The 23,970-nt window shown below is 48.2% G+C and overlaps 1 protein-coding gene and 1 long non-coding RNA gene across 5 annotated transcripts in view; both read left to right on the top strand.

Moving 5' to 3' along the window:
- Positions 1–6,224, top strand: part of RNLS (renalase, FAD dependent amine oxidase) — a 48,796-nt gene extending 42,572 nt beyond the window's left edge. For all 4 annotated transcript variants that reach the window (XM_079312543.1, XM_079312544.1, XM_079312541.1 and 1 more), the window contains 2 exons: positions 2,947–3,122; positions 5,910–6,224. In XM_079312543.1, coding sequence (XP_079168669.1) covers positions 2,947–3,122; positions 5,910–6,107 — 374 coding nt within the window. In that variant the 3' untranslated portion in view covers positions 6,108–6,224. The remainder of the gene's footprint in view (positions 1–2,946; positions 3,123–5,909) is intronic.
- A 10,080-nt stretch (positions 6,225–16,304) lies between these two features.
- On the top strand, positions 16,305–23,759 carry LOC306805145. The gene is made up of 3 exons (XR_013775125.1): positions 16,305–16,430; positions 19,710–19,770; positions 22,746–23,759. It is a non-coding gene; the product is annotated as an uncharacterized lncRNA (long non-coding RNA).
- Positions 23,760–23,970: the final 211 nt, after the last annotated feature.

Below are 23,970 nucleotides of genomic sequence, written 5' to 3'. Positions count from 1 at the left end.
CAGGGAGGATATGGGACCTCAGGAACCATGGGAATTTCTGGGGAAGCTGGCTGGCCCTCCTCCCAAACAGCAGCGTGGCATTTTGAAAGTGACCCTCCATCTTTCCTGCTTTCTACATGTAGTAAAATTGATCACTGCTCTTTTTTAAACTTTTAGGGGGAGTTTATGAAGCCTGCACATTGACTTCTCTTTTGTGCTGCCTCCCAGGGAGCAGGGATGCAGTTCCAGCCTGTTCAGAGGTGTCCAGCTTCTCTGCTGCCCTCCATGCTGACCCAGCAGCATTTCCTCCTTCCAGTTTTTTTTTTTGTGTGTGTGTCAAAAGCCCTTTCCCTTCCCCTCCTGCTACCCAGGACATACATGGACAGTTTTTGCTGGTTGTAACCCTTGGATGATCCCTGAGCTCTCCATCAATGGCAGAAAATGATCTGCTTTGAAGCTGGCCCCATTTTTGAGCAGGAGGTTGGGCTAGAGACCTCCAGAGGTTCCTCCTTCTCTCCCTTCCAAAGTTCTTTGACTCTGAGGCAGACAATGTTCTGGTGAAGTTTTCCATCCTCTCTGTGGATGCATCTGTGGAGCTTGCAAATTGAACTGCAGGTTGTGGCTGCTTAGTTTTATGCCTTTATGGGAGTGGATCTACCTCTCCTGAGGATCAGTGGGTTTATGGGCTCTGCAGGGTCTGTGAGCCACAGATGTGCTCCACAATGGCCCTCAGATGTGATTTTCTCTCCTAGAATATTGTTGTTTGGGCAAATCTGGTTGCCTTTTGCTCTCTTGGGGATAGTTGGAGCTGTAGCTGCTCCTCCCTGTCTTTGCCAAGTCTCCTCTGGCAGCTGAAGAACAGGTGGGTCCTTTTTAGGGTGCCCCATTAATATAGTCCCAAGAGCACAGTTCTCTGTCCCCATCCTGGCACCTTGCAATCCATTTAACCTGCCAGTTCCTCCTTTTCCACAGTTGCTTTTCTAACCTGTCACACTCCCAGGACATGATAGGCACCATGCTGACCATTTCCCAAATGGATCCCATGGCTTTCATGCTCTGGTGGTGTTCTCTCTTCTAAAGAAACTTCAAGCCCAGGGATCACATCTCATCTCTAAAATCCTTTTCCAGTTTAGGGACTCTAACCCTGATCTTGGCATAGATTCACCACAGAAGAGCAGATTTTGCATTTTGCCAGGAAGAATATTTTGGTGGGCAGATGATCCACTGTGAGCTTTCTCCAAGAACATGCATCTTATTTCATTGTTGTCATCCTAATTCATATGTTTTATTTTATTGTCATTTCTCTGTTTCATTATCCAACAGGCTTAACCCTGTGTGAGTTCTCATTGTCAGTAGTCTCTCCTTCCCTTTTCCTACCCAGCCTGTGTGATTCCTCCAGCTGGGAATTGATGATGAGGGTTGAAACAGTCCCAAAATGTTCAGAAGCTGATGGCTCCTGCCTTCTGCTCTCAATCCACAAACCTTTCCCCTCATTCCCAGGTGCTGGGGCAAGATTCAGTTTTCCATCACTCAGGGCCTGGTCCCAGGGGTGCTCTGCTCACACAGCAATGGGTTTGGTCTTCTGTCCCTCACTGTGTCTGTGGAGAGACATCAGAATACCTGGTTTCTGCCCCAGAAAGGAGAAGGAAAGTCTGAGTAGCATTTCTGATGCTTTTCCAGACAGTTGGGAAAGCTGATGCCCACCAGATGTGTCCTGTGAAACATCTTCCTGCCCTTTTTGCCACCTTTTCTCAGTTTTCAAGAACAAGGGTTGGCTGAGCTGGCCCACCCAACAAAGAGATTCAGACAGGGGTTCCTTCCTCAGGAATTTAGAGCTGTGGCTTTCACACTTGCGGATTTGCTACTGCTGCTCTTCTGAAGTGATCAGAACAGAATGAGACCAGGAAGCTCAACAGAGAAAAATATTTTGGCTGCCTTTGGAAAGCTGGACTGTGTCATCTTCCCAGAGGGGTGAGGAGCTGGAGATTTCTTCACTGGCAGAGCAGAGATAAGGAGTTTATCAAGCTTGGTGCCTAAGAGCCAGAGTGGTCAGAGAGTGTTCAGCTGCCTCTTTCTTTGTGGATTCCTCAGTCAGAAAACTCTTGTTTGCTGAAACTAAAACCTTATAAGAATTGGCTGGTTTGTTCAAAGGTCTAACCAGGAGAGCCTTTCTGCTTCCAAAGGAGGGAGTTGCTGGGTAAGGGAGTGAGAGGGAATCACTTAATTGAACAACCAGCTCAGCTGAAATAACCCACATTGTGTCCTTGCTCCATCCTGCTCATCAGAGCAGGAATGACTCACACAAGATCTGTTGGATCCTCATCCTGCCTTGGCACAGGAAAGTCCCTGACCCCAAAAATCCCCTAATCCCAGCAAATTCTCTGGCTACTGGTTGTTAGGTCATGTCTGTAAGGTGACAAGCCAACATGCCATCAGGGACAGGAGCCACCTGCTGCAAAGAACCTGCAACCAGCCCCAAATGTAACAAAGCCTGGCCCTTTCCAAGTCTGCTGGGATCTTGAGCTATGATTTCAAAAGATGACAACAAACTTTTGTGATAGGACAAAGGGGTGATGGTTTTAAATAGGAAATTATTAAAGGAATTTAAATTTTAAATGGAGGGTTGATGTAGATGAGATTAAAAACACAATTTTTTCACAGTGAGGCTGATGAGGCCCTGACACAGGGTGCCCAGAGTAGCTGTGGCTGCCCCTGGATCCCTGGAAGTGTCCAAAATCAGGTTGTTGCAGAGATTGTCCCCTTGACTCGTGTTCTTGTTGCAAACAACTCGTGTTGTTATTCCTCATGCCTTTTTCCCATCTGGAGGAACACAGAGTAGCACCACAGATATTTTTGTTCTTACTGACTGCTAGGCCAGAGGCAGAATTGCCACCACGTGGGGAAGGCAGGTGTGAATGAGCAATCCTTCAAAAGCACCTCTCCTTTTTCTTTCATTTTTCCTTTCAGAGTCTCCTGAGGTGGGGTCCTCGCTGGTGGTGCACACCACTGTGACCTTTGGCAGGCAGCACCTGCACTCAGACCCTGCAGAGGTGCAGCAGATCATCCTCAGCCACCTGCAGAGCATCCTGCCCTCCCTGCCTGAGCCCAGCACCATCAAGTGCCAGAGGTGGAGATACTCCCAGGTACTGGTGGCACCAGCCAGCTGGGAGGACCTGCTGGGGCTGCATTTTCCACCCACAGGGATCATGAGGAAAGGGGATAGTTGCTCAATATCCACAACCACGTAGCCATGAGCAGCATCCAGAGCTGGCCAGCAAAAAACAGGTTCATTTTTAGCCATTTTTAAGCATTGTGAGTTATGCAGCTCTCCTGGTAAGTAGGGGTAGGAGCAGTGTACAGGAAGGAAATAAATCCCACGTAATACAGTGGGATTTTCACTGGTACTTAAAAATTATGACTCAATGTGTCCCTCTGCATCCCAAAGTGTGTGGTATTATTAGCAAAATTCCCACCCTGCACAGAAGAGCAGAAGTACAGATGTACTAATTGTTATTATTTGATTTGGCCCAGCTCAATTTAACAGAATGTTATACAAAAAGTATTTTAAAGTAAACTGCCTAAGGGTAATAATAGCAAAATGTGTATATTTTGCAATCGTCTTTTAAAAATCTGAGGAAATTGTTGGTGATTTCCTAAAGTATTGGAGTGCATCTCCATGTTTACCCAAAGCCTCTCAAGTTAAATTACATTGGTGAGTTTGAATGTGGAGGTTGATGCAAAATATTTACTTCTAAAGCAGACTCCTAAAAATTTTTCCTTTTTTGAAGTTGCTGTGAATCCCTGTTGTGGAGTCTGCTCATACCCCTTGATCTGCATCCAGTTTGGGAACCTGGTCTCATGAGCACAAAGTTTATTTTTCTGCAAGTAAAGTATTGGTGGATTGCAAAAGCAACCCTAGCACAGGTATTAATATTTATATAAAACATATCAAAATTGTGCTGTGGTAAGTTCCTCTTGGTCAGTTAGGGAGATTTTTTTGAAAAACAGGTTAAAATTCCCTGGTTGTGACATCTGGTCTTTTCTCCTGCCTTACCTGTGGGAGCTGCTGGTGCTCATGAGAGCTGTGGGTGGGATGGGGGGAGTTGGATCCAGCTCTGGAAGGGGCTCCCAAACCCCATCCAACTCCTGCTCCTGTTGCTGCTGCCAGCCAGGGCTCTGGAGGAGGAATTATCACCAGTCTGTAATTTGGTGGATGAATGTCAATATGTCTTAGGTTGCAAATAAGTCCCTGTAGGTCAGAGCCATTATCTCAATAAAGAGATCTCTAATGCCACCCTATAAAACAATCACTGCCTAAATGAAATATCTGGGGCAGAGCTCCCTCTTTCTCCTAAAGCTCTCTTTACTTTCAATTGTAATAAGCTGTTGCCACAGAGGCCACTGATAAGATGGGTGCATCTTTCCTCTGACTCTTTTAGATGGGATTTATCCTACTTGTTAATTAAATCCGGCTGTAACATCCTTCACATGGCCAAACACAATCCTGGGATTAAAATGCAGACATTACAATTATCCATGGCAGATGAGGGATTAGGACTTCCAAAATTCTACTGACACTACTTAGCAGCACAGCTGCAGTTCTGGATCCCCTTGCTCTAATTATGGTGAGGGCACCATTAGCATTCAGAGCCAGCAGCTTCCCAATCCACCCTGTGCCTTTGGCCCCTTTATATGGAATTACTGAGGCTGGAAAACACCTCCAAGATCATCAAGTCCAACCTTTGACCAAATACCAGGAGGGGTGGGAGCTGTTTGGTACATGCAGCATCAAATAAACACTGGGCAGCCAAGAAGAAAGGACACTCAGAAAAGCTTTTTTCTGCCAAGTCTTTCTGCATTGTTTGTGCTCAGCTTGATATTTGAGGAAAATTCATGGATAATGATTTAAAACTGGTCTGAGGGAGAATCTCTGAATTTGTCATACCTGGATAGACTCCTCTGTTAAGCTGAATAAAAGGTTAGGAATTGCAACTGGTTATTTCAGCTAATTTCCTCCTTTAAAGAGTTGCTAATACCCAGTAGCAGAAAATGCAGCCGGCAAACATAAATGTGGGTGCTTTGCAACTCATCCACACTTGGCATTGGCAGAGAATGGCTTGGCAGGGGCCAGCTGAGGGTACATTTGAATCAGTGGAAAAATCCTCTGGATTTAGCAAGATTCCTTGGAAGCTGACAGTCCCACGAGGGGATGCAGTAATGGTTTGCTGGGTGAAAATCCAAGAAATGATCAAAAGAAAATGGCACTCTCTGTATCATGCTTGAGCAGGTTGGGCATTGGGAGGAATTTCTGCATGGAAAGGGTGCTCAGGCCTTGGCAGGGGCTGCCCAGGGAGGTTTGGAGTGCCCATCCCTGGAGGTGTCCAAGGAAGGGCTGGAGGTGGCACTCAGGGCTCTGGGCTGGGGACAAGGTGGGCACTGGGCACAGCTTGGGCTCCATGGGCTGGGAGGGATTTTCCAGCCTCAGGGATCCTGGATTCTGTGATCCCAGAGGCAGGAGGTTCCCTTCCCTGTCCTACTTTGCTGATGTGAGATCACCCTCACACTTTTTTAGATCTCTACACCAGGGTCAGACAAGTCACATCTGCTGAGATGGGCTGAGAATGAAACAGAACAGGCTGTAAGGTCTCTAAATTTCCACACACACTCTGAAGTTTTGCTCTCATTATTCATCTCCCAGAAATAAGTATTTTAGTGTGATACTTTGATAGTTTGGATCTGGAGTGGGAGGCCAGGCTGGACAGGGCTTGGAGCAGCCTGGGATGGTGGAAGGTGTCCCTGCCCATGGAGGGAGTGGAACAAGATGAGTTTTAAGGTCCCTCCCAACCCAAACCAATCTGTGATGTGCTTCTCTTTCTGGTGTGAAATTCAGGTAAATAAAACACTTCTCCCACTCCCTTTATGTTTTCCAGGTTACAAGAGCTGTGCCCAATTGTCCAGGACAGATGATTCTTCACACTCAGCCTCTCCTGATCTGTGGGGGTGATGCATTCACTCGTTCCAACTTTGATGGCTGCATAGAGTCTGCCATGAGCATTGCAGAGGCTGTGAAGCCTCATTTACAGCAATTTCAAAGCCAGGCTGCTAAAATTCCTCTAGATTTGTTATGAATTTCACTAGGATGGGTTGAATTTGAGGTTAGCATCAACATTGCCTTGCAAAAAAACAAATAAAGGAAGACGTGCTGAAGTAATTATTGGGATGGAATTAAATTGAATTTTCCAGGACCTGTGCTGAGAGTGGTTATTTTGATTGAAGTAAGACTTTCTCTGGCTCTAGGCAGAGGTAAGGAGCTCCAGCACTATTGCCAGGTCTCCTGATACTTTTACAGCCCACGAAAATTATGCTGAGGAGCCTGACTTGAAGCAGCACAAAAATCCATGAAGCTGCAGAGTTTATTCCTTGGAAACTCTTTATTACACCTTGTCCTAGTGACAGGACAAGGGGGAATGACTTCCCACTGCCAGAGGGCAGGGTTAGATGGGATATTGGGAAGGAATTGTTCCTTGGAGGATGGGGAGGCCCAGAGCAGCTGTGGCTGTCCCTGGATCCCTGGCAGTGCCCAAGGCCAGGCTGGATGGGGCTTGGAGCAGCCTGGGATAGTGGAAGGTGTCCCTGACATGGCAGGGGGTGGCACTGGATGGGCTCAGAAATTACCAATAAATAATGTATTTATTCTAAATTGGATTTAAACTTGCCCTCCCTCTTCAGTCATGTGTCACAAGTCTAGTACCTCTTTACCACAGCACTAAAAATAGCAAAATTTAGCAGACAGAATTCAAACCATTAGAGGAGTACAATTCAGCATCTGTTTTTGTAACTCTACCCCTGCATTTCACCCAAATCTGACATCATGTGTCACAGTGCCTGACCACTGTGATTTACTGCTGCCTTTGGCCATTTCTAGTGGAGTATTTTAAGTGACACTAAGAATTTAAGACTTGTTAATTTTAAAAGTGAGGTAGAAGACTGGATGTGAGACATCTTTGGCTGAGGACTGTGCTGTTCCTCTCAGGTGGATGTTCTCTGAAGAGCTGTGATGCTCTTTCAGGGACTCTGTATCAGCACAGCCTCTGATCCCAGGAGTGACAGACCAGTGGAGATGTCTCTGACTCTGTCCTTTGACAATTTCAGCAGCAATCTCTCGTCTTTAGTCACCCTGATGCCTCAGAGTACCCATGAATAACCAAAGCACAGATTCAGAGTCTTTTGAGTCATGAGATTTTCAATTTGGAGCTTTTTTAAATTGAGTTTCAAACTGTTCCTTCCTCATATCCCAGGATCCCTGAGGCTGGAAAACTCCTCCCAGCCCATGGAGTCCAAGCTGTGCCCAATGCCCTCCTTGTCCCCACAGCCCTGAGTGCCACCTCCAGCCCTTCCTTGGACACCTTCAGGGATGGGCACTCCAAACCTCCCTGGGCAGCCCCTGCCATGGAGAAATTCCTCCTGGAAACATCATGCCAGTCTACCAAAATGCCTCTGTTCTGCAGCATCCCTCCAGATGAAGATTGTTTAGATAAAAGCTGCTTGGGTTTTTTTTCCAGGGGGAGAGGAAGAGTTGTTGGATGTGTTCCTTTGGATGTGCTCCGGGCAGTGGGAACATGAGGAATTCCCACACAAGGAGGTTGGCAGGGTGATGTTTCAAAGAGGCCACTGTATCCAGAAGGGTGGCAACAGAAGAGACTTGTCTGGTTGATTTCCTGGGATTTCCCCTGATTTTTGATTAACTGGCAGATCCGTGTGTGCTCTCTCCTTGCTCCCAGACAAGGGGATGGCTTTGTCTGCTCTCATCTGTGCCAGGAGCCCAGCCAGTGCCTGGAGTGAGAGCCCCCAGACCATGTTCTTGTCTTCCTCACCACCAGGAAAGCCAGGACCATGGGTTCTCAAAGCCTTTCAGCTCCCAGGTGACTTCCACCCAGGGAACATCCCTTGGCACCCTGTGCAGCCACTGCTCCTACAATGGGATCAGGGAATATGGGAACAAGGCTGCCATGGATGGATCTGCCACTTAATCAAGTCACATCCACCCAAGGAAAATCCCAGGAAATCAACCAGACAAGTCTCTTGTGTCTGCAGAGACTTGGGCTGTGTTTTTGTGCAAGCATATGAAAATACATTAAAGAGATAGGGAGATTCATGTAGTTCTGGAGACCTGGGGTTTTTGGGTTACATGTCAAAGGCAGCTGCAGGTGGGAGGTGCTGCCCAGCTGAAGCACCCCTGTGACCACATTTCCTCCGGGTGCTGGTGCAGCCCCAGGCTCGGAGCTGAGCTCTGTGCTGCTGCAGTGGCACAGCCTGGGCTGTGACACGGGCAGAGCAGCTTCTTCCTTCAGCCAGGGCAGGGAGGAGGAACCTGACCCTGTGCCACCCAAACACAGCCGTGTCGGCCTCACCAGGGCTCTGTGGCTGCAGATTCCAGAGGGGCCAGCTCCAAGGGATGGTGACAGGCCACCAGGATCCTGTCCATGCCACCAGGAGCCTGTGACAGGAGCCAGCAGCCCGGCTGCTCCCAGGGCAGGACCAGGGCGCTCTCTGAGAGCACCTTGAGCCCCCGTGCAGAGATTTCCCCGCAGCCAGAGCCGGTTTTGCCTCTAATCCAGCCCCTGGCTCAGCTGTGCCGTGCCTAAGCCGCTTTGTGGCAGAGCTGAAGCCCCGAAATCCCGGAGCTCCTGCTGCCGCTGTGCCCGGCTCTCTGCAGCGCCTCCCGGCCAGCATTCCTGGGATTTGTGCTGATTCCCACATTCAGGTGGCACCTCGGGGATCAGATAGTGACACCGCCGCTCTAGGGGCACGGGACACCCCCTTAGCCCAGGAGGAGGAGGAGGAGGGAGAGCGATTGCCTTGCTTTCCAAGCAAAATTTCTCCCCTGGGGGTAAATAGATGGAAGCAGGGAGAGAGTCATGGCTCAACCCCAATGGAGAAATTTCGTGTGGAGTAAAGGGGATACAGAGCAGGATGCTGTCATTTGGAGGTTGTGGCGATGAAACCCTTGGAAAACCTCGTAAATTCTGTTTTTTCATCCCGCGACAGCTGGGGGCCACCAGGGAAAAAAACAGCTAAGGTGTGTGTGGCTTCCCCGAACATCTGGGGAAGGGGTTTCAGCGCCGAGGGCACTCAGTGCCACCCAGTGCCACCCAGTGCCATGCTCGGTGGCCACGGGCGAGCTGTGCTGGGAGCACAGCCCGGGCTCGCCCCGCTGTGGGAAAACGAGCCCCGAGCGCCGGGCGGGTCACGGGGAGCTGCGGTCAACCACAGCTCAGTGTGACTTTATCTGCAGCGCTCAGGGCTCCAGCCCCGCCAGCAGCACCTCCTCCCTCACCTGTGCCGGCGCGGCACATCCTTCCTTCCTTCCTTTCCCAGCCTCGCATCTCGCCACGGGCTGTGGGGCAGAGCTGGCGAGCACCCGGGGCTCCTTTCGAGCCACGGCAGCGGGTTTGACCATCCTTTTCCACCCCAGATTGGGGTGGATTTTATATTTTATTTTTTTTTTTTTTTTTTAATTTTATTTTATTTTTAAAAGCGGTGAGGCAGTCCGCCCTGCAATCTAGGTCAGCCTCTGTCCCGGCAGCTGCTTCCCTTGCCCGCAGCGCAGGGAAAAGGGATGAGCCGCTCTCCTTCACCTTCTCCCAGCTCAGAAAATCCCCGCTCAGCTCCTCGAAGCTCAGCCAGGCACGGCCGCCGTTCCCGTTCCCAGAAAGCCAAATTTGCATCCCTCCGGCACGGGAGGGATGGAGCCTCGGGAACACGGCGGGACAAAGGGATTTTTGTTCTCCAAGCGCTCGCAGATGTGTTGTTGCAATAGCCACGGGCTGGAGCGGGTCTGGTCCAAACCCTGCATCATCAGCACCCTGCATCCCGGGAATTTGGGGCTTGCTGCCTCCCTCAGCGCACCTGTGTGGTGCAATTCCCGCTTTCCTTTGGTTTAAAGGCAGCCCTGGGGGCCAGCTGCGAGCACAGCAGGGCGGGAGCAAGTGTGAATAATCCCCGTCACATATCACAGCTCCAGCCGGGCCCTGCCCTTCCCAAAGCACTCGCCAAAATCAGCTCTGGGCTGGGGAAAAAACTGAGGTTCTGCCCCAAACGTGGCTCAGGTGGAAGAGCTCATCTTGATCCACCCCCTGCACCCTGTGCTGGAACTGGGAAGTGAAGCAGCAAGTGGAAGGGACCCACCTGCCCATGGTCCTGAGCCCTGACTGACCCTTTACCAACCTCCTGCTCTGCAGGGATTGTCTTCAGGTGGCCTGGGCTTTTCCCCCAGAACTTAACTCACAGGTAGGATTGATGCTGAGCAAGAAGCTCAGCTCCAGAGGGAGGAATTTGGTCTGGCAGGGAGAATTTCAGGAACAGTTCATGCCCCAGTCACACTTGGACAAGGAGGGGATGTGATTTGGAGGAGTGTATTTATCTTTGCTCAAATCTGCCTAAAAATAAGTGATTTTTTCTTGTGGAACTTCTGTCCTTGTTGCCTGCAAGTGTTACTTTTAAAATTTGGTCAGTAAGAGAACAATCTTTTTTTGTATGGATAATTAAAAAACGAAACAAAACAAATTTTGCTTCTGATTTTCCCTGGAGGTCATAATAGAGATAAAAATCCCGAGCCATATTTGCTGATGCAGTGTGCACACAGAGAGCTTCATGTGGGGGTGCTCAGCCTGGCCTGGGTCCAGTTAGTCATTTTGAGAGGAATAAGATATCCAACTCCTAAACTAGTGAGAAAAACAGAGCCGGCACACTGTGAGGCCGATTTTCTGCCTGCATCAGCAAGCACAGGGTGCTAAAGAAATCCCTGCTTCCAGAGAGCTGCCAGAGGGTTAATTTTGGCTCCCTCTGCCTCACTTTATTCTCTGAATAATGAAATTAGTTGTTCCAGAGCCTTTTGAAGGGCTGAGCTGAGCCTTCTTGCAGAACAATACACGCTGTGCTCTCGATGTGAGTGCCCTTATGGTGAACTTTGAGCTACACATCTGCTATAAAGAAGTAACTCTTATTCCCAGTTGGCCATGGCTAGGAAAGGATTCCAGCTCCATCCACGCCTCAGCACAGCTCTGTTTGCTCCCTGGAAGCTTGGCCTCCATGCAGAGGGCCAGGAGCCATTTGGAAACTCTGTTAAAATGCCCTGGCACGTTCAGAGCTGGGGATGAGCCCTGCAGGAGCTGAGCACGCGACTGAGCTCCTGCCCATTCCCAGCAAAGCCCCTAAATCCAGCATTAACTTCCCAGCTGTGCTGGGAGGCTGCATGGGATTCTCTGGGGATGCTCCTGGTTGGTGTTTAGAGAATCCCAGGATCCCTGAGGCTGGAGAATCCCTCCCAGCCCATGGAGCCCAAGCTGTGCCCAGTGCCCACCTTGTCCCCAGCCCAGAGCACTGAGTGCCACCTCCAGCCCTTCCTTGGACACCTCCAGGGATGGGCACTCCAAACCTCCCTGGACAGCCCATGCCAAGGCCTGAGCACCCTTTCCATGCAGAAATTCCTCCCAATGTCCAAGCTGAGCCTCCCCTGGCACAGCTTGAGGCCGTTTCCCCTTGTCCTGTCCCTGTTCCCTGGAGCATAGCCCGACCCCCCCTGGCTGTCCCCTCCTGTCAGGGAGTTGTGCAGAGCCCCAAGGTCCCCCCTGAGCCTCCTTTGCTCCAGGCTGAGCCCCTTTCCCAGCTCCCTCAGCAGCTTTGGCTTTATGGCAAAGCTGGTCCTGCAGGCTTCTCTTGACCTGCTCCTTTTGTTATCCCTGCTACTGGGGCTGAGGGATGCTCAGGATGGGCAGCAAGGGTGCTGAGTGCCCAGAAAAGCTGTGGCTGCCTCTGGATCCCTGGAAGTGTCCAAGGACAGGGCTTGGAGCAGCCTGGGATAGTGGAAGGTGTCCCTGCCCATGGCAGGGGCTGGAGTGAGACAGGCCCCTTATCTCTGTAAACCAGAAAAAGCAGGACAAAGGTGTAGGAGGGAGACAAATGGTGAGAGCACAAGGTGTGGTGGCATCTCCCTGGAGCCCCTAGTTCCCAAATGGACATGCCTTTTGTTAGTTATTGCAGACAGCTCTGATGGCATCAGTGAAAACCACCAGTGGCAAAATAAGTGGCAAGCTGTGGGTGTTTCAGTGTCACCTTTAGCATCACCAGGTGTCTGTGTGGGATGACTCATGCAGTCACAGTGCCTTGGTCACACGAGATGTTAGATCAGATGGTTTCTCTCACCATCTCACGGAGTTCAAGATGAAAAAAAGACAAATTCTGTTTCTTTTTCCTGCTTTGCTCTTAGGGTTGCTGTTGGCTGTGGACCAGGGTTGTCTCATTTGAAATGATTTTCCCCTTACAAGCCTCACTTTTGACCCTCATCCTCTCAATTCCTCTTCTTCATGCTGGTGGCACCTCCATCCCACATCAACATCCCTCAACACCTGCAGTGGGAGGTGCTGTGCCCAAAAAACAAGATTTTCCCTCCAAACCAGCCCTGCTTTTATCCTAAATTTGAGCTTGGTGAGTGGAAGTCACGGTGAAGAGCACAGCAACACAGGTTTGGGGCAGTTCACTCCTCTGGCATTGGGACTGTTGTATTTCCCTCACAGGCTGCAAGAGGAGCAGCTTGGGTTCATTCCAGGGTGCTGAGAAATGGTAAAACTGGGATTTCATGCAGTGCTTGACTCATTCCTGTGTCTTTTTCCTAAGGGGATCGACTGCAGCTTGAGGCAGCAAGACATGACAGGCCTTTTGTCCCTGCCCTGAGGATCCCATGGGGACACAGCAATTCCCTCTTCAACACAGGGCAGGGAAACACTTCATAATCTTCTTTCCAAAGCAATGTAGGCCAAGCATCCTGCTCCTTTCCTTTTCAGCCTGGAGAGGCTGGACATGGCTGCAGGCCCCTGCAATCCCCTGGGATGTCTGGGAGTGTGAACCTTTCACTCTGCAGGACTCAGATCCATCCCCAAATCAGAATCCTGCTGCAGCACCTGGGTTTGAAGGATCTGAAGGGGGTCCAGGAGCAAAGCAACCAACTGGGGTCTATTTTCCCTTGGTGGATAAACCACTGGAGATGGCTGCTGTGGAAAAGCAGAGGAGCTGTTGCTAAACACAGAAAGGTTTCCTGATGTGTTTACTAATATTTGGTGCTCCTCACTGGAGGGTGTCCAAACCCAAATCCAACCACCCACGTCAGCAACTTCCTGCCCTCCTCCCTCCCCACCCAGGGGAGCAGAGGGATGGGAAGAGATGGGAAGAGCTCCTGAGAGGCGAGCAGGGAGTTGGGTTGTTGTTCCCATCCCAGGGATGCTGGATCCAGGCTCTGCTCAGAGGGACTTGGGTTGTTGTTCCCATCCCAGGGATGCTGAATCCAGACCCTGCTCAGAGGGAGTTGGGTTGTTGTTCCCATATTTTTCCAGGGACTCTGGATCCAGACCCTGCTCAGAGGGAGTTGGGTTGTTGTTCCCATCCCATCCCTGCTCAGAGAAGGACAGACCAGAGGTGTTGGTGGCCATGCCATGATCCCCCATCCTCTGCCTTCCCAGCCCCTCAGGCAGCCCCAGCCCATGCCAAATAAACAGGATCTTACAATTGTGTCTTTATTTTGGGGATGTTTACAGCCAGCCCAGGCTGTGGGGGAGGGATGGGAGGGACAGTCCCAAAAGGTCAGTGTGGCACTTGGGGCTGCTGGAACCCTCTGATCCAGCAGGGCCTGGGGGTGAAGTTATGGACTTTAGGAACTAACTCTGTTGGGTTATTTTAATAAAATGAGTGAAGCAGTTTGTAGTTGCTAAAAAGGTTACTCATTACAAAGTACATTAGTTTTAAAAGGCAAGTGGAAAAGGCAATGACATAAAGCAATGGTAAAAAAGCAAAAGCAAGTGGCAAAAAGAACTAACTTTTCTTAATACATATGCTTATATAGAATTTTTTTAACAAGCTAAGACACAAACTTGGACTACTACTTTTTAACCTATTAGAATTTTATTTTGTTAGCATGCTAGGTTACATATAGACTATGCACACAACTTGTTCTATTTGAAAAATGTAAGCAATATTTCTACTATAGTTTTATTATGTTTAAGTGCTGTTTACAACTACAGTTTTGGAGCTTCTACTGAAAACATTATTATGTTTTTTAAGTTTTACTAGGGCTTTTCACCTTCTACTTTCACTCCAGGTTCTTCAGTGTTTGAGGTTTCCACTTTAGCTCAAGTCCACACCACTGGGCAGGTCCATCCTAATCCAACCTGTCCCTGCCTGCAAGATGACCAAAGAGCAGCATTTTGCAAAGAATGTTTCTCCACTGGTATCAATACTTCCAGGGCAGCTCCCAGTTTCAATGGCTTCAGGTCTCTGTTTAATAACTTTAAGCTCACTGTGTTCATCTCACATTCTTTATTTGTGGCATTGAGTCTCCCCAGAAATTGTTTGCTTTGCTGTTGTCAATAGAAACTAAAGGTCAGACAATCAGAGCTGAGCCTGTGGTTCTAACTCTGTATCTGTTTATGCTTTTGCTGATGAGTATTAATAAAAATATTTGTTAGGCCAAGGAGGCTACAAGGCTAAAACAAAGGTGGCCATGTAGTTGAGAAGTGGGGGAAAATTAGCCAAGCTTCTGCTCAGCAGAAAGCACAGGCTGAGGGAAGCTTCACAGCTGAAGTCACCTCATAAATCCATCCACACTGATCAAGGTGGGGATTTTCCTCTACAGCTGCATCCCAACTCAGCTGAGGCACCACAGACTTCACATCTCCTGATGCCTGCAGCTTCTTGAGCAACTCTTTACACCTTTAAAAACACATCTGTGCAGGGTCCATTGTAGCTTTTTAATGGTAGAAGAGCAAATGAAAACACTTAGGGGGACTTTGAAAATAGCCCTGTCTGGAACAATTAACAATTTTGTTCTGGCTTCCAGACTTTGCATTTACAAGACTTTTGGATATATGGCTTAAGCAAGATTTTGGGGTTTTTCTCTTTTGTCCTTGTGAGATTCTAGTTTTCTTGGGCAAGAAATTGAGGGAGGGGAGGAAAAAGTATCCATGGGGTCAAGAGAGGGTTGTACTTTTTGTGTGCTTGAGCCCTCTCCCAGCACCTTGTTCCATCTCTGCCAGACATGCCCAGGCCCCCAAGCAGCCTGCACCAAGGCATCTTTCTTCTTCTTTGTGTGAGCTGCATTAGAAAAGATAGGCTCTGGCATTTTGGCAATGAATTTGTGATGGCTGGGTGATGGTTAAGAGCTCTGTATCATCAATAATTAAATCCCACTTGTCTCTTCCCAGTGAAGATCTGAGATTGTTTTGCTGAGTCTCGATCAGCCACGAGCAAACCTGAAACAAGGACTCACTGGAATGAAACCTGCCTCACACTGTGGGGGAAAAAAGAGTGTGTAGGTCTCATTTTGAAGTCATCTGCTGAGCTCCTCTTTGGGTTCAAAGGGTGCAGAGCTGTAACTTCAGCAGCATCACACGATCTGCTCCGTTGGCGCGGGGCCGTGAGTAATTCCGAAACCCTCACCCGAGGAGGAGCCAGTGACACAAAGTGAATCACCCACAAGCCCTGGACCCTTCTCTGCTGGCAAAAAAGAAGCTGTGAGCACGTCAAAACTGGCACAGGTTTCTCTGCTTGTTCAGCATTTTGGTTGGCTTGGCTTTTATCCTGCCAACATTGCTCAGTGGTTGGATCCTGACACAGCCTGGAGTTTTTTGACTCAGAAACCTGGTAGCACTGGTGTTCTGAAACAGAATGGCTTGGGGGAGTTGAATTTTTCCATCCCCCAGTCTCTGAACTCTGGGCTTCATCATCAGGTGCTGGGCTTGAATGAGGATGTAAAGCAGAAATCACTTGCTCATCACATCCGTGTTCACAGGGGAAGGTCTCTTTGATTTCCTGTGTCAGGCGAGCGTGACAACGTCTGCATTGCTGCAAATCCCCTGAGCCCATCATCCCCGTCTTGAACTCTGCCCAAAAGCCTGGGGAAAGGGGTAAGAGCAAGGAAAACATGCAGGGAAATTTCACCTGGGGGCTCTCAGAGCTTCTGGTGCTTTGCTGCTCAGGGATTTTTATGAAGTGGGTCATTTTGGAAACCATCAGCACCCTGGAAGGAATTCCTCACTCATTAACTCATTCATCACCCTTTCAAACTCACAAAAACTCCTTACATGCCCAAAACCAGGGCAGCCTGCTGGTGAAATGTGTGTCCTGAGAGCTGTTCCCTTCTCCTGCCCAACCTGTCTCCAGCTGGAGTTGGTGCCACCTGCTCCACTCTGATTTCTTACAGCAGGACCTGCCATAGGCAACCAGGCAGCGCTGGCTTAAATTTCTTCCTACAGAAGCCATTCCAGTTCCTTCATCCTTCCCAAAGCTTTCCCAGCTCTGTCACCTCCCTTCTGAGATGGGAAAACCAAAACTTCCAGCATCCAAGGCACAAGGGTGTGGTGGATTTGTGCTGCAGCATCATGGTGCTCTCCCTTCCTTTGCTGGTAATTCTTCACATTTGGCATTTTGGCTTTTTTTTTTTTTTTTTTTATGCTTCTGTGCTAGTTCTTTCCAGAAATCATCCATCAGAATGTTGGCATGTCATTATGGAGTGCTAATAGCAATCAGAGACAATCTCCTCACTGGTGGGATTTGGGTTATTTTCCCTCTGTGAGGGAAATATTCACCCAGTTAAGGAATGGATTCTTTCTTGTCTTTCCTCAGCTTTACCATCCTGCACATCCTTTGTTTATTTATTTATTTATTTATTTATTTATTTATTTATTTATTTATTTATTTATTTATTTAATTCCAGGTAGCAAAGCAATGTGCTGAAAAGCCTGGGCTTCATTAATGTGGGGTGTTCCCCTGCTGCAGCTTGTGCAGCTGAATCTGAGCTCTGAGCAGAGTCCAGATCCCAAATCCCTCTAGAATTACCAACATCCCCACTGAGCTCCATCCACACTGGCACCAGGGGCAGGGACACACCTGGAAAAGGGGATGGGAATGGGGATGGTGGCACCTGCAGCTGTGTTTTTAACATGGATTAATGTTCAGAGCTCCTGAGGAATGAGCCTGGAGCTCCAAAAATCTGCATTGACAAGGAAATCCTGTGGCTGTGCCTCACAGAGGGGAATCAAGCCAGGGGTTTGCCCTGGTTAATGAGCTAAAATGCAAATAAATATTCTCATCTGTGCAGGATTCCTATTTTACATCAGGGACAGTGTGGTCTCTGTCCCTCAGAGGGTTATAAAACTGTTAAGACTAAAATAACAAAGGGAACATCAATCCAAGGAGATGAGATCCAGTATTTTATATCCTGTGGATGTGTCCTCTTATCCAATCTTGGACAGTGGGTTTAACCACCCTATTACTGTGCTCTCCTGGAAAGATGCTGGAGTTCAGCAGCTGGGAACTGAAATCGCAGCACCTTTCCCTGTATTAGGCACTGCTCTGTGCTCAAGGAGAGCTGTTTGTGCAGGGACACTTTGGAAAACCTCAGAAAAAGCAAATTATTTTCTCACACACAGCTACACAGAATATTCCCTTACACAAAATATCTGCTAGACCTGTTGAGTTTGAACATTTTTGAGGTCCCAAGATATGTTCCTGACATCTCCAGTGGCATCATCAGAGATTCTCCTGCCCCCTCTGGATGGGGAGCATCCATGGATTTAAAAGGGGAAGGTGGAGAATTCAGGCCAGCTCAGTTGATGGATGTGAATTTTGCTCTTGATGGGTGACCAGCCCCAGGAAGGAGGGAGGGATTCATCTGGAAAGGAGCAACTCTCTCTCTCTTGTGCCATCCTTTGCTCTGGTTTCCACCTGGCTCTCCATGGACACAGAGTCCTCACTTCAATGAATCTTTACTGAGCAGCAAGAGGGCAGTTTATAGCCCTGACTTATATTATTTTTATTTATTTATTTATTTATTTATAACAAATCTGTGTGTTCCTGTGTTTGTCCCTTGGAGAAAGCTTCCAGAGGAATTGAGAAGGGAAAATAATCATGGGATCCCAAAATGGCTTGGGTAGGAAGGGAACTTAGAGACCACCCCCTGCCATGTCAGGGACACTCTCCATCATCCCAGGCTGCTCCAAGCCCCATCCAGCCTGGCCTTGGGCACTGCCAGGGATCCAAGGGCAGCCACAGCTGCTCTGGGCACCCTGTGCCAGGGCCTGCCCACCCTCCCAGGAACAATTCCTTCCCAATATGCCATCCATCCCTGCCCTCTGGCACTGGGAAGCCATTCCCTGTGTCCTGACTCTCCAGGCCTTTGTGAACGGTCCCTTTCCATCTCTCCCATCAGCTCCTTCAGGATGCAGTGGGGTCACCCCAAAGCTTCTCCTCTCCAGGTGAACAGTCCCAGCTCTCCCAGCCTTTCCTCCCAGCAGAGCTGCTCCATCCCTCTGACCATCCTGGAGCCTCCTCTGGACTCTCTCCAGCAGCTCCAGGTCCCTCCTGTGCTGGTTCCAGGGCTGGGGCAGCTCTGCAGGTGGGGTCTCACCTGGGCACAGGGGCAGAGGGGCAGAATCCCCCCCTGCCCTGCTGCCCACACTGGGGGCTCAGCCCAGGGCACAGGGGGGTTCTGGGTCCCAACTCTCATCCACAGCACCCCCAGGTCCTTTTCCAGGGCTTCCCTTCTCCAGGGATTGATCCTGGGAGTTGCCCAAACTCAAGCACAGCACCAGCACTTGGAATCTCCCCAGTTCTAATGCCAAGGATTCCCCTGAGAGGTCAGTGCTACTTCCACTGCAGCCCAAAGGAAAAGGCTCACTCAGAAGTCAGAAATTTTACTTCCACTGTACCATTACTCTGACAATTCAGGGGTTCCTGACTGTCAAAATTGAGTTCATGACTGCAGGTGTGCTTGAGAAACCCTTTTAAGTGATCAGGGGTGGGGAAAAGCAACAATCAGGGCTTGCTGCAAGGTGAGAGGGCCACAGAGAGGAATCAGGTCTGCAGCACAAATTCTAGCAGAAAACTACTCCACTTAGGCAAGAAAAATGACTGTATATTTTCAATATTTTCAAAGTCAGCAAGGGCAGGTGCTGCTTCCCCAGGAGCCTGGGGGGGGTTGAGGAGGTCTGTCCCTCTGTCCCTCTGTCTCTCTGTCCCTCTGTCCCTGCAGAAGTTGATGCCATTTTGCAGCCTGGCACCACCAGCCATGGGAGGATTTTTATAATTTATAGATGGATTTCACAGATTGGACCACCAGTTTGCTCTGCAGTCTGTATCTGTTTGCTTCACCTGGGTTTCCTTCAGCTGATGCTGAAGAGGATTCTGACCCTAAATCAATGGATTTATGGGCAGAGAGTCTTTTTTAACTTTTAAATCTTCCCTGTATCCTCTTTAGATGTGGTATCTGTGCTTTGAGACATTCACAGGATCAGGACAGGCACTGTTGGTAAGACACTCATTCCCTATTAGGTCATTTTTAATTAAAAGTAATTAATTTTGGGTGTTTCCAGAATAGAAACCAGACCTACCTTGTCTTAGGATAATACTCAACAATTCACCAACCCAGATAAGCAGTGTGAAAACAATAAAATAAATTAGCAGATATTTTGAGAAATGGTGAAGGTTGGCAACCCTCAGATCACAGAAGATGAAGACAACCTTGGTTTGTGCCATAAATCTCCATCCCCATGTGGAATTTGGCCTGATTTTGGAAAATAAAAGTGTCCTTCCCCAGTGGTTGGTCTGGGTTTATTCTTCTATCAAACAATTATTTTTAATAAAATAAAAAAATAAATACCTTAGCCTTTTTTTCTCTCTTACAGGATCCGTGAATGCCTCATATGGTCAAGAAATTGAGATTCTTCCTAACCATAAGCACCACAGGTATTTTTTGCTTGCTGTAACTGTGACCAGATGCTGAAAATGAAAATGGAAAATGGAAATCAGGCTCTCTCCTCTTCCCAGCCTCTCCAAGAACCTCAGCACTCTGAAAAGGAATGGAAAGAAGGCAAAGCAACTGCTCAGAGTACTTTATACCTCCTGGGTCTAGTGAAAGAGAACTTTGAGACTGAAGAGAATGGAGATGGAATAGTGATGCTGAAGTGTTGTTTCTCCTTGGGTATTTCTGTTCCTCCTTTCCAGCAAGCTGGAGTTTCTGGTTCTGGCTGAAGCCACTGCTGGGAGGAGCTCTGAAAGCCAAACAGCTGAAGGTACAAATAGAAGAGGTGAAGGTTTCTTTGGAAAGCTCTCTAGATTTCAGTTCTCTTTCTGCCAGATCTAAAAGCACAAGAGGTGGGTTATTTTCTGCAAGGCTGTGCCCACCAATAGCCCAAACACACACTTGAAACAAACACAAACCCTGAAAGTAAAGATCAGTAAAAGATCATCTCATTCTAAACCCATACTGTGAGCAGAACCCCTTCCAATAAACTGCCCAGCCTGGCCTTGGACACTTCCAGGGATCCAGGGGCTTCTCTGGGCACCCTGTGCCAGGGCCTCAGCACCCTCACAGGGAAGGATTTTTTAAAATTTCAACTCTAAACCTCCTCTCTTTCACTGTGAAGTCACTCCCCCTTGTCCTATTACTGCATGTTCTTGTAAATAACGTGTGGTATTTTCTCTCCTGGTCTCTCCTGAAGACACCCCAAACCATGAGCTGCTGATCCTTCAGGTGTAATTTGGTACAGGCAGGCTCCAAGAAAACTCCCAACCATCACCACCCTGCTGCTAGGGAATTTAGGATCAAAGAGTCCAAATCCAGAAACCAAATGGAGGTTGAAGCTCAGATCCTTCACTGAATTAGAGCTGGTGTCACCATAATTTTTTATTTTTTACCATGGTTTTCCGTGCAGGTGACTGCAAGGGGAGGTGCACAGCAGACCTGGAGCACTGAGGGTGGGTGTGGATTCAGACACCCCTATAGGGTCCCCTTGGAACTTTCTCCCCTAAGATAAGAAATCCTTCCTTACGATGACTCATGCTAGAGAAATGTTCACTCTCCTGTAGACCCCCGTGTTATCTTTTAGAGTTTTTATTGGTCTTTATATCTTCTAAGGAATTGGTCACTTCTTTACCTAAAACCTTAAAGTAATTGGATAGCTTAATTGGTCCACTTTTTAAGCCACCTCAACCCCATAAAACCCCTTTGATATTCCATGTATTCTGATTTTGCTGTCGGACCCTGTCCTGGTTTGAAGGACAGGTGTCTGCCAATAAAGGCAGAAGCTTCTCTTTGAAATGGAGAGTGTAAACCTCCTCCCTCCAAATTATTATAATTTTGAAATTAAGGGGCTCTCAGGCAAAGATATGGGAATTAGGAATAACAGCTCTTTACTAGGAAAATTAAAATGGAAATACAGTATTACAAAGAACAATCCCAAAAACACTGACAGAGTCTGAATCCAAGCTGACACCCTGTCAGTCAGTCAGGGTGTTGGCAGCAGTCCCATTCAATGGTGGCTGCATCCTCCTGCAGTGGCAGATGTGGTTCAGCTGGAGCAGTGCTCCTGTAGAAGGTGCAGTTTTCCTCTGAAGGTCCAGAGATGATGTGGAAAGGTCTGGCTTTCCTCTGGAATCCAGTGGAAAGATGGATAACTTGCTGTCCAAAATCTCAGTTTTTATCTAGGTAGGAAAGGCTTGGCTCCTCCCCTGGCTGGAGCATCTCCCAGTGGGATGATGTAATTTTATCAGTCATGCAGTGGGACTCAATGTCCCAGCAGCAGATGATATCTCCTGGAGGGAGGATGGGTTGTGGAAAGATAAAGATGATTGCCCCAGCTGGTTTAAAGATGGCCCATTAGCAGATGATATGTGCCAGGAGATCAGGGGCACTGCCCCACCCACTTCAACAGATGGTGACAGAATACACATTGCTGGCCACATCCTCTTTTGCAACCCAAGGAATGTAGCTCGCCCTCTTTGAGCCAAAAATGGAGAGGAATAGCACATTTTTCACCCCCCAAAGGGAACAGGAGACTGTTTTACCTCTGGAAAATGTGTTGTAGTCCCTGGCTTTTTCCTAGGGGATTGCATGGCACACAAGTCCTTGCAAGTGGTTTTTTGCTAGGGATCCCCATCCAAGCACAATTCCCCAAATGCAGAGAGCCAGCACAGCATTCCTACCCCCAGCCCTTCCAGCAGGTAACATTTTGCCAGGAAACACAGTGCTGGGGAAGCTGATAACTTGTCCTGGGCTCTCCCAAAAGAGGAGCCAAGGCTTTGGAGGAGCAGCTGGCACAGGGCAGCACAGAGCAGCCCCTGCTCCAATCTGAGCATCTCCAGAGCTCATTTCCCTGCTGCTTCTCCTCCCACACCTTTGTGCCAGTCTGGGATCACAGGTGAGGGTGGGGCTGGGAGCCTGGCCAAAGCCCAGGGACAAAGTGACCTTTGCAAGCAGAAGGGAGGCTGAAATTCCAGCAGTACACCCAGGAATTCATGAGGCAGGCAGGGAATATTTCCTCTTTTCTGTAGCTTGCTCTCTGCCCACAGCTTCTATCAGTGGTTTGGGATTTTTATAAATATCATCTGGTTCAAAGTCCGACACTGAAGAATTTGCCCTTGGTTCAAAAGCTACCCCTGAGTGCAGAAAGCTGAAATTTGGCAGGGAAACTGAGAGAGGTTCCTTGGAACAGCTTCCTGTGAAAGATTTGGGAGTTCAAAGTTCCACATCAAGGTCTCACAGCACATTTTGCACCTATTTTGTTTTAAGAGGGCCATAAACAACCTGCCCAGGAAGATTTCTCTGCACGTTTTCCATACTGAGGTTTGAGGTTTGCCAAATTTCCCTGGAAAGCACTGTGACCATACACAAGAGGAGGTTCCCAGTGACATTTTAATTCTCATTTAAATCTCATCCACAGCAACACCAACAGGAGAGGGTACAAGCTCCTGAATTCCCATGGATGGGAAAATCCTAAAAAAAAAAAAACCAAACCAACCTCTAACCAGCAGTTCTTGGAGATCACAACAGCTCAGCCACAAAGAAAAGGTTTGGGGTCTTTTCTGCCTTGGGTTGGGGTTGGTTTTATGCTGGGTTTTAGGCTTGCCTGTAGACCTTGCCTAGTCAAAAATAGAACTGTAAATTCATCATCTGCTTTGTTCTGTGCAAGTCACTCTCTATTCACAGCTCACCCTCATCCTGCAGAGCAGCTCACATGCTCTGGGTTGTTACGCCAGCATACTCTAATTCCAGAGATCACAAAAATAATATTCCAAGTCTAATCCCAAAGAAAGGATTACCAGGGATCAAATCCATTATTTCACAATAAATCCCTTTTATGTCCTTTTTTTAATTTTTTTTCCCATCAGCGATCAAAGCAAGTGGATTTCAGCTCTAAAATGCTGCTGCTGTACAGCAGAAGAGATTCCTTGCTCAAGACACAAGGCTTAACATTTACTTGCTTTTTTTTTTTTTTTTTTTTTTTTTTTTTTTTTTTTTTTTTTTTTTTTAGAGAGTATCAAAGGAGATTTATTTTTTCCCCCTTGCCAAAAATAAAGTCTGGTCTAGATTCTCAGCTGCAGCTCAGAGCACTGGGAAAGAAAGTAGCTACAGCCCATTTTTGCAGCTTCCTAATCTTGTAGGACAGTTTCTAATCTTCTCAAATTGCCAGCAGCCCATCAGTGCTGCTCCTTCCTTTGAGAGCCTGAGCTGAGGGGAGAAGCTCTGGCTGTAGTGAGGGGAGATTTAGAGACCACCAAAAGGCTTTTTTCCCTCTCCAAACACAAGGGCAGGCTTAGCTCACCAGTTGCAGTGTTTTTTGTCATTGCTGCTGCCCCAGTTTGCTGTGGGAAATGACACAGGAGCTTTCAGCATCCCACTGCCCAGGGATGCTGCAGCTCTGATCCCTCACCCTCCTGTTTTCCACAAAACACAGCCAGAGCATCCCAGACCTGCTGCCCCTGCTCCTCCACTCCACTGGACCATGTTTTCAGTCCTGATCTCAGTCAGCTGGAATTATCTCTGCTGGAGCCAACAGAATGATACAGGTCAGATCAATTATGATGAAAAATTAAATTATGCTCGTGCCATATGCAGGACTATAAAAAGGACTGAGCTGTGCTTATGGCCTGAGAAATAAACAGCAC

This window comes from Erithacus rubecula (genome assembly GCF_903797595.1).
Source record: "Erithacus rubecula genome assembly, chromosome: 9".
NCBI classification, from domain to species: domain Eukaryota; kingdom Metazoa; phylum Chordata; class Aves; order Passeriformes; family Muscicapidae; genus Erithacus; species Erithacus rubecula.
This window is presented reverse-complemented; position numbering and strand designations above follow the sequence as displayed.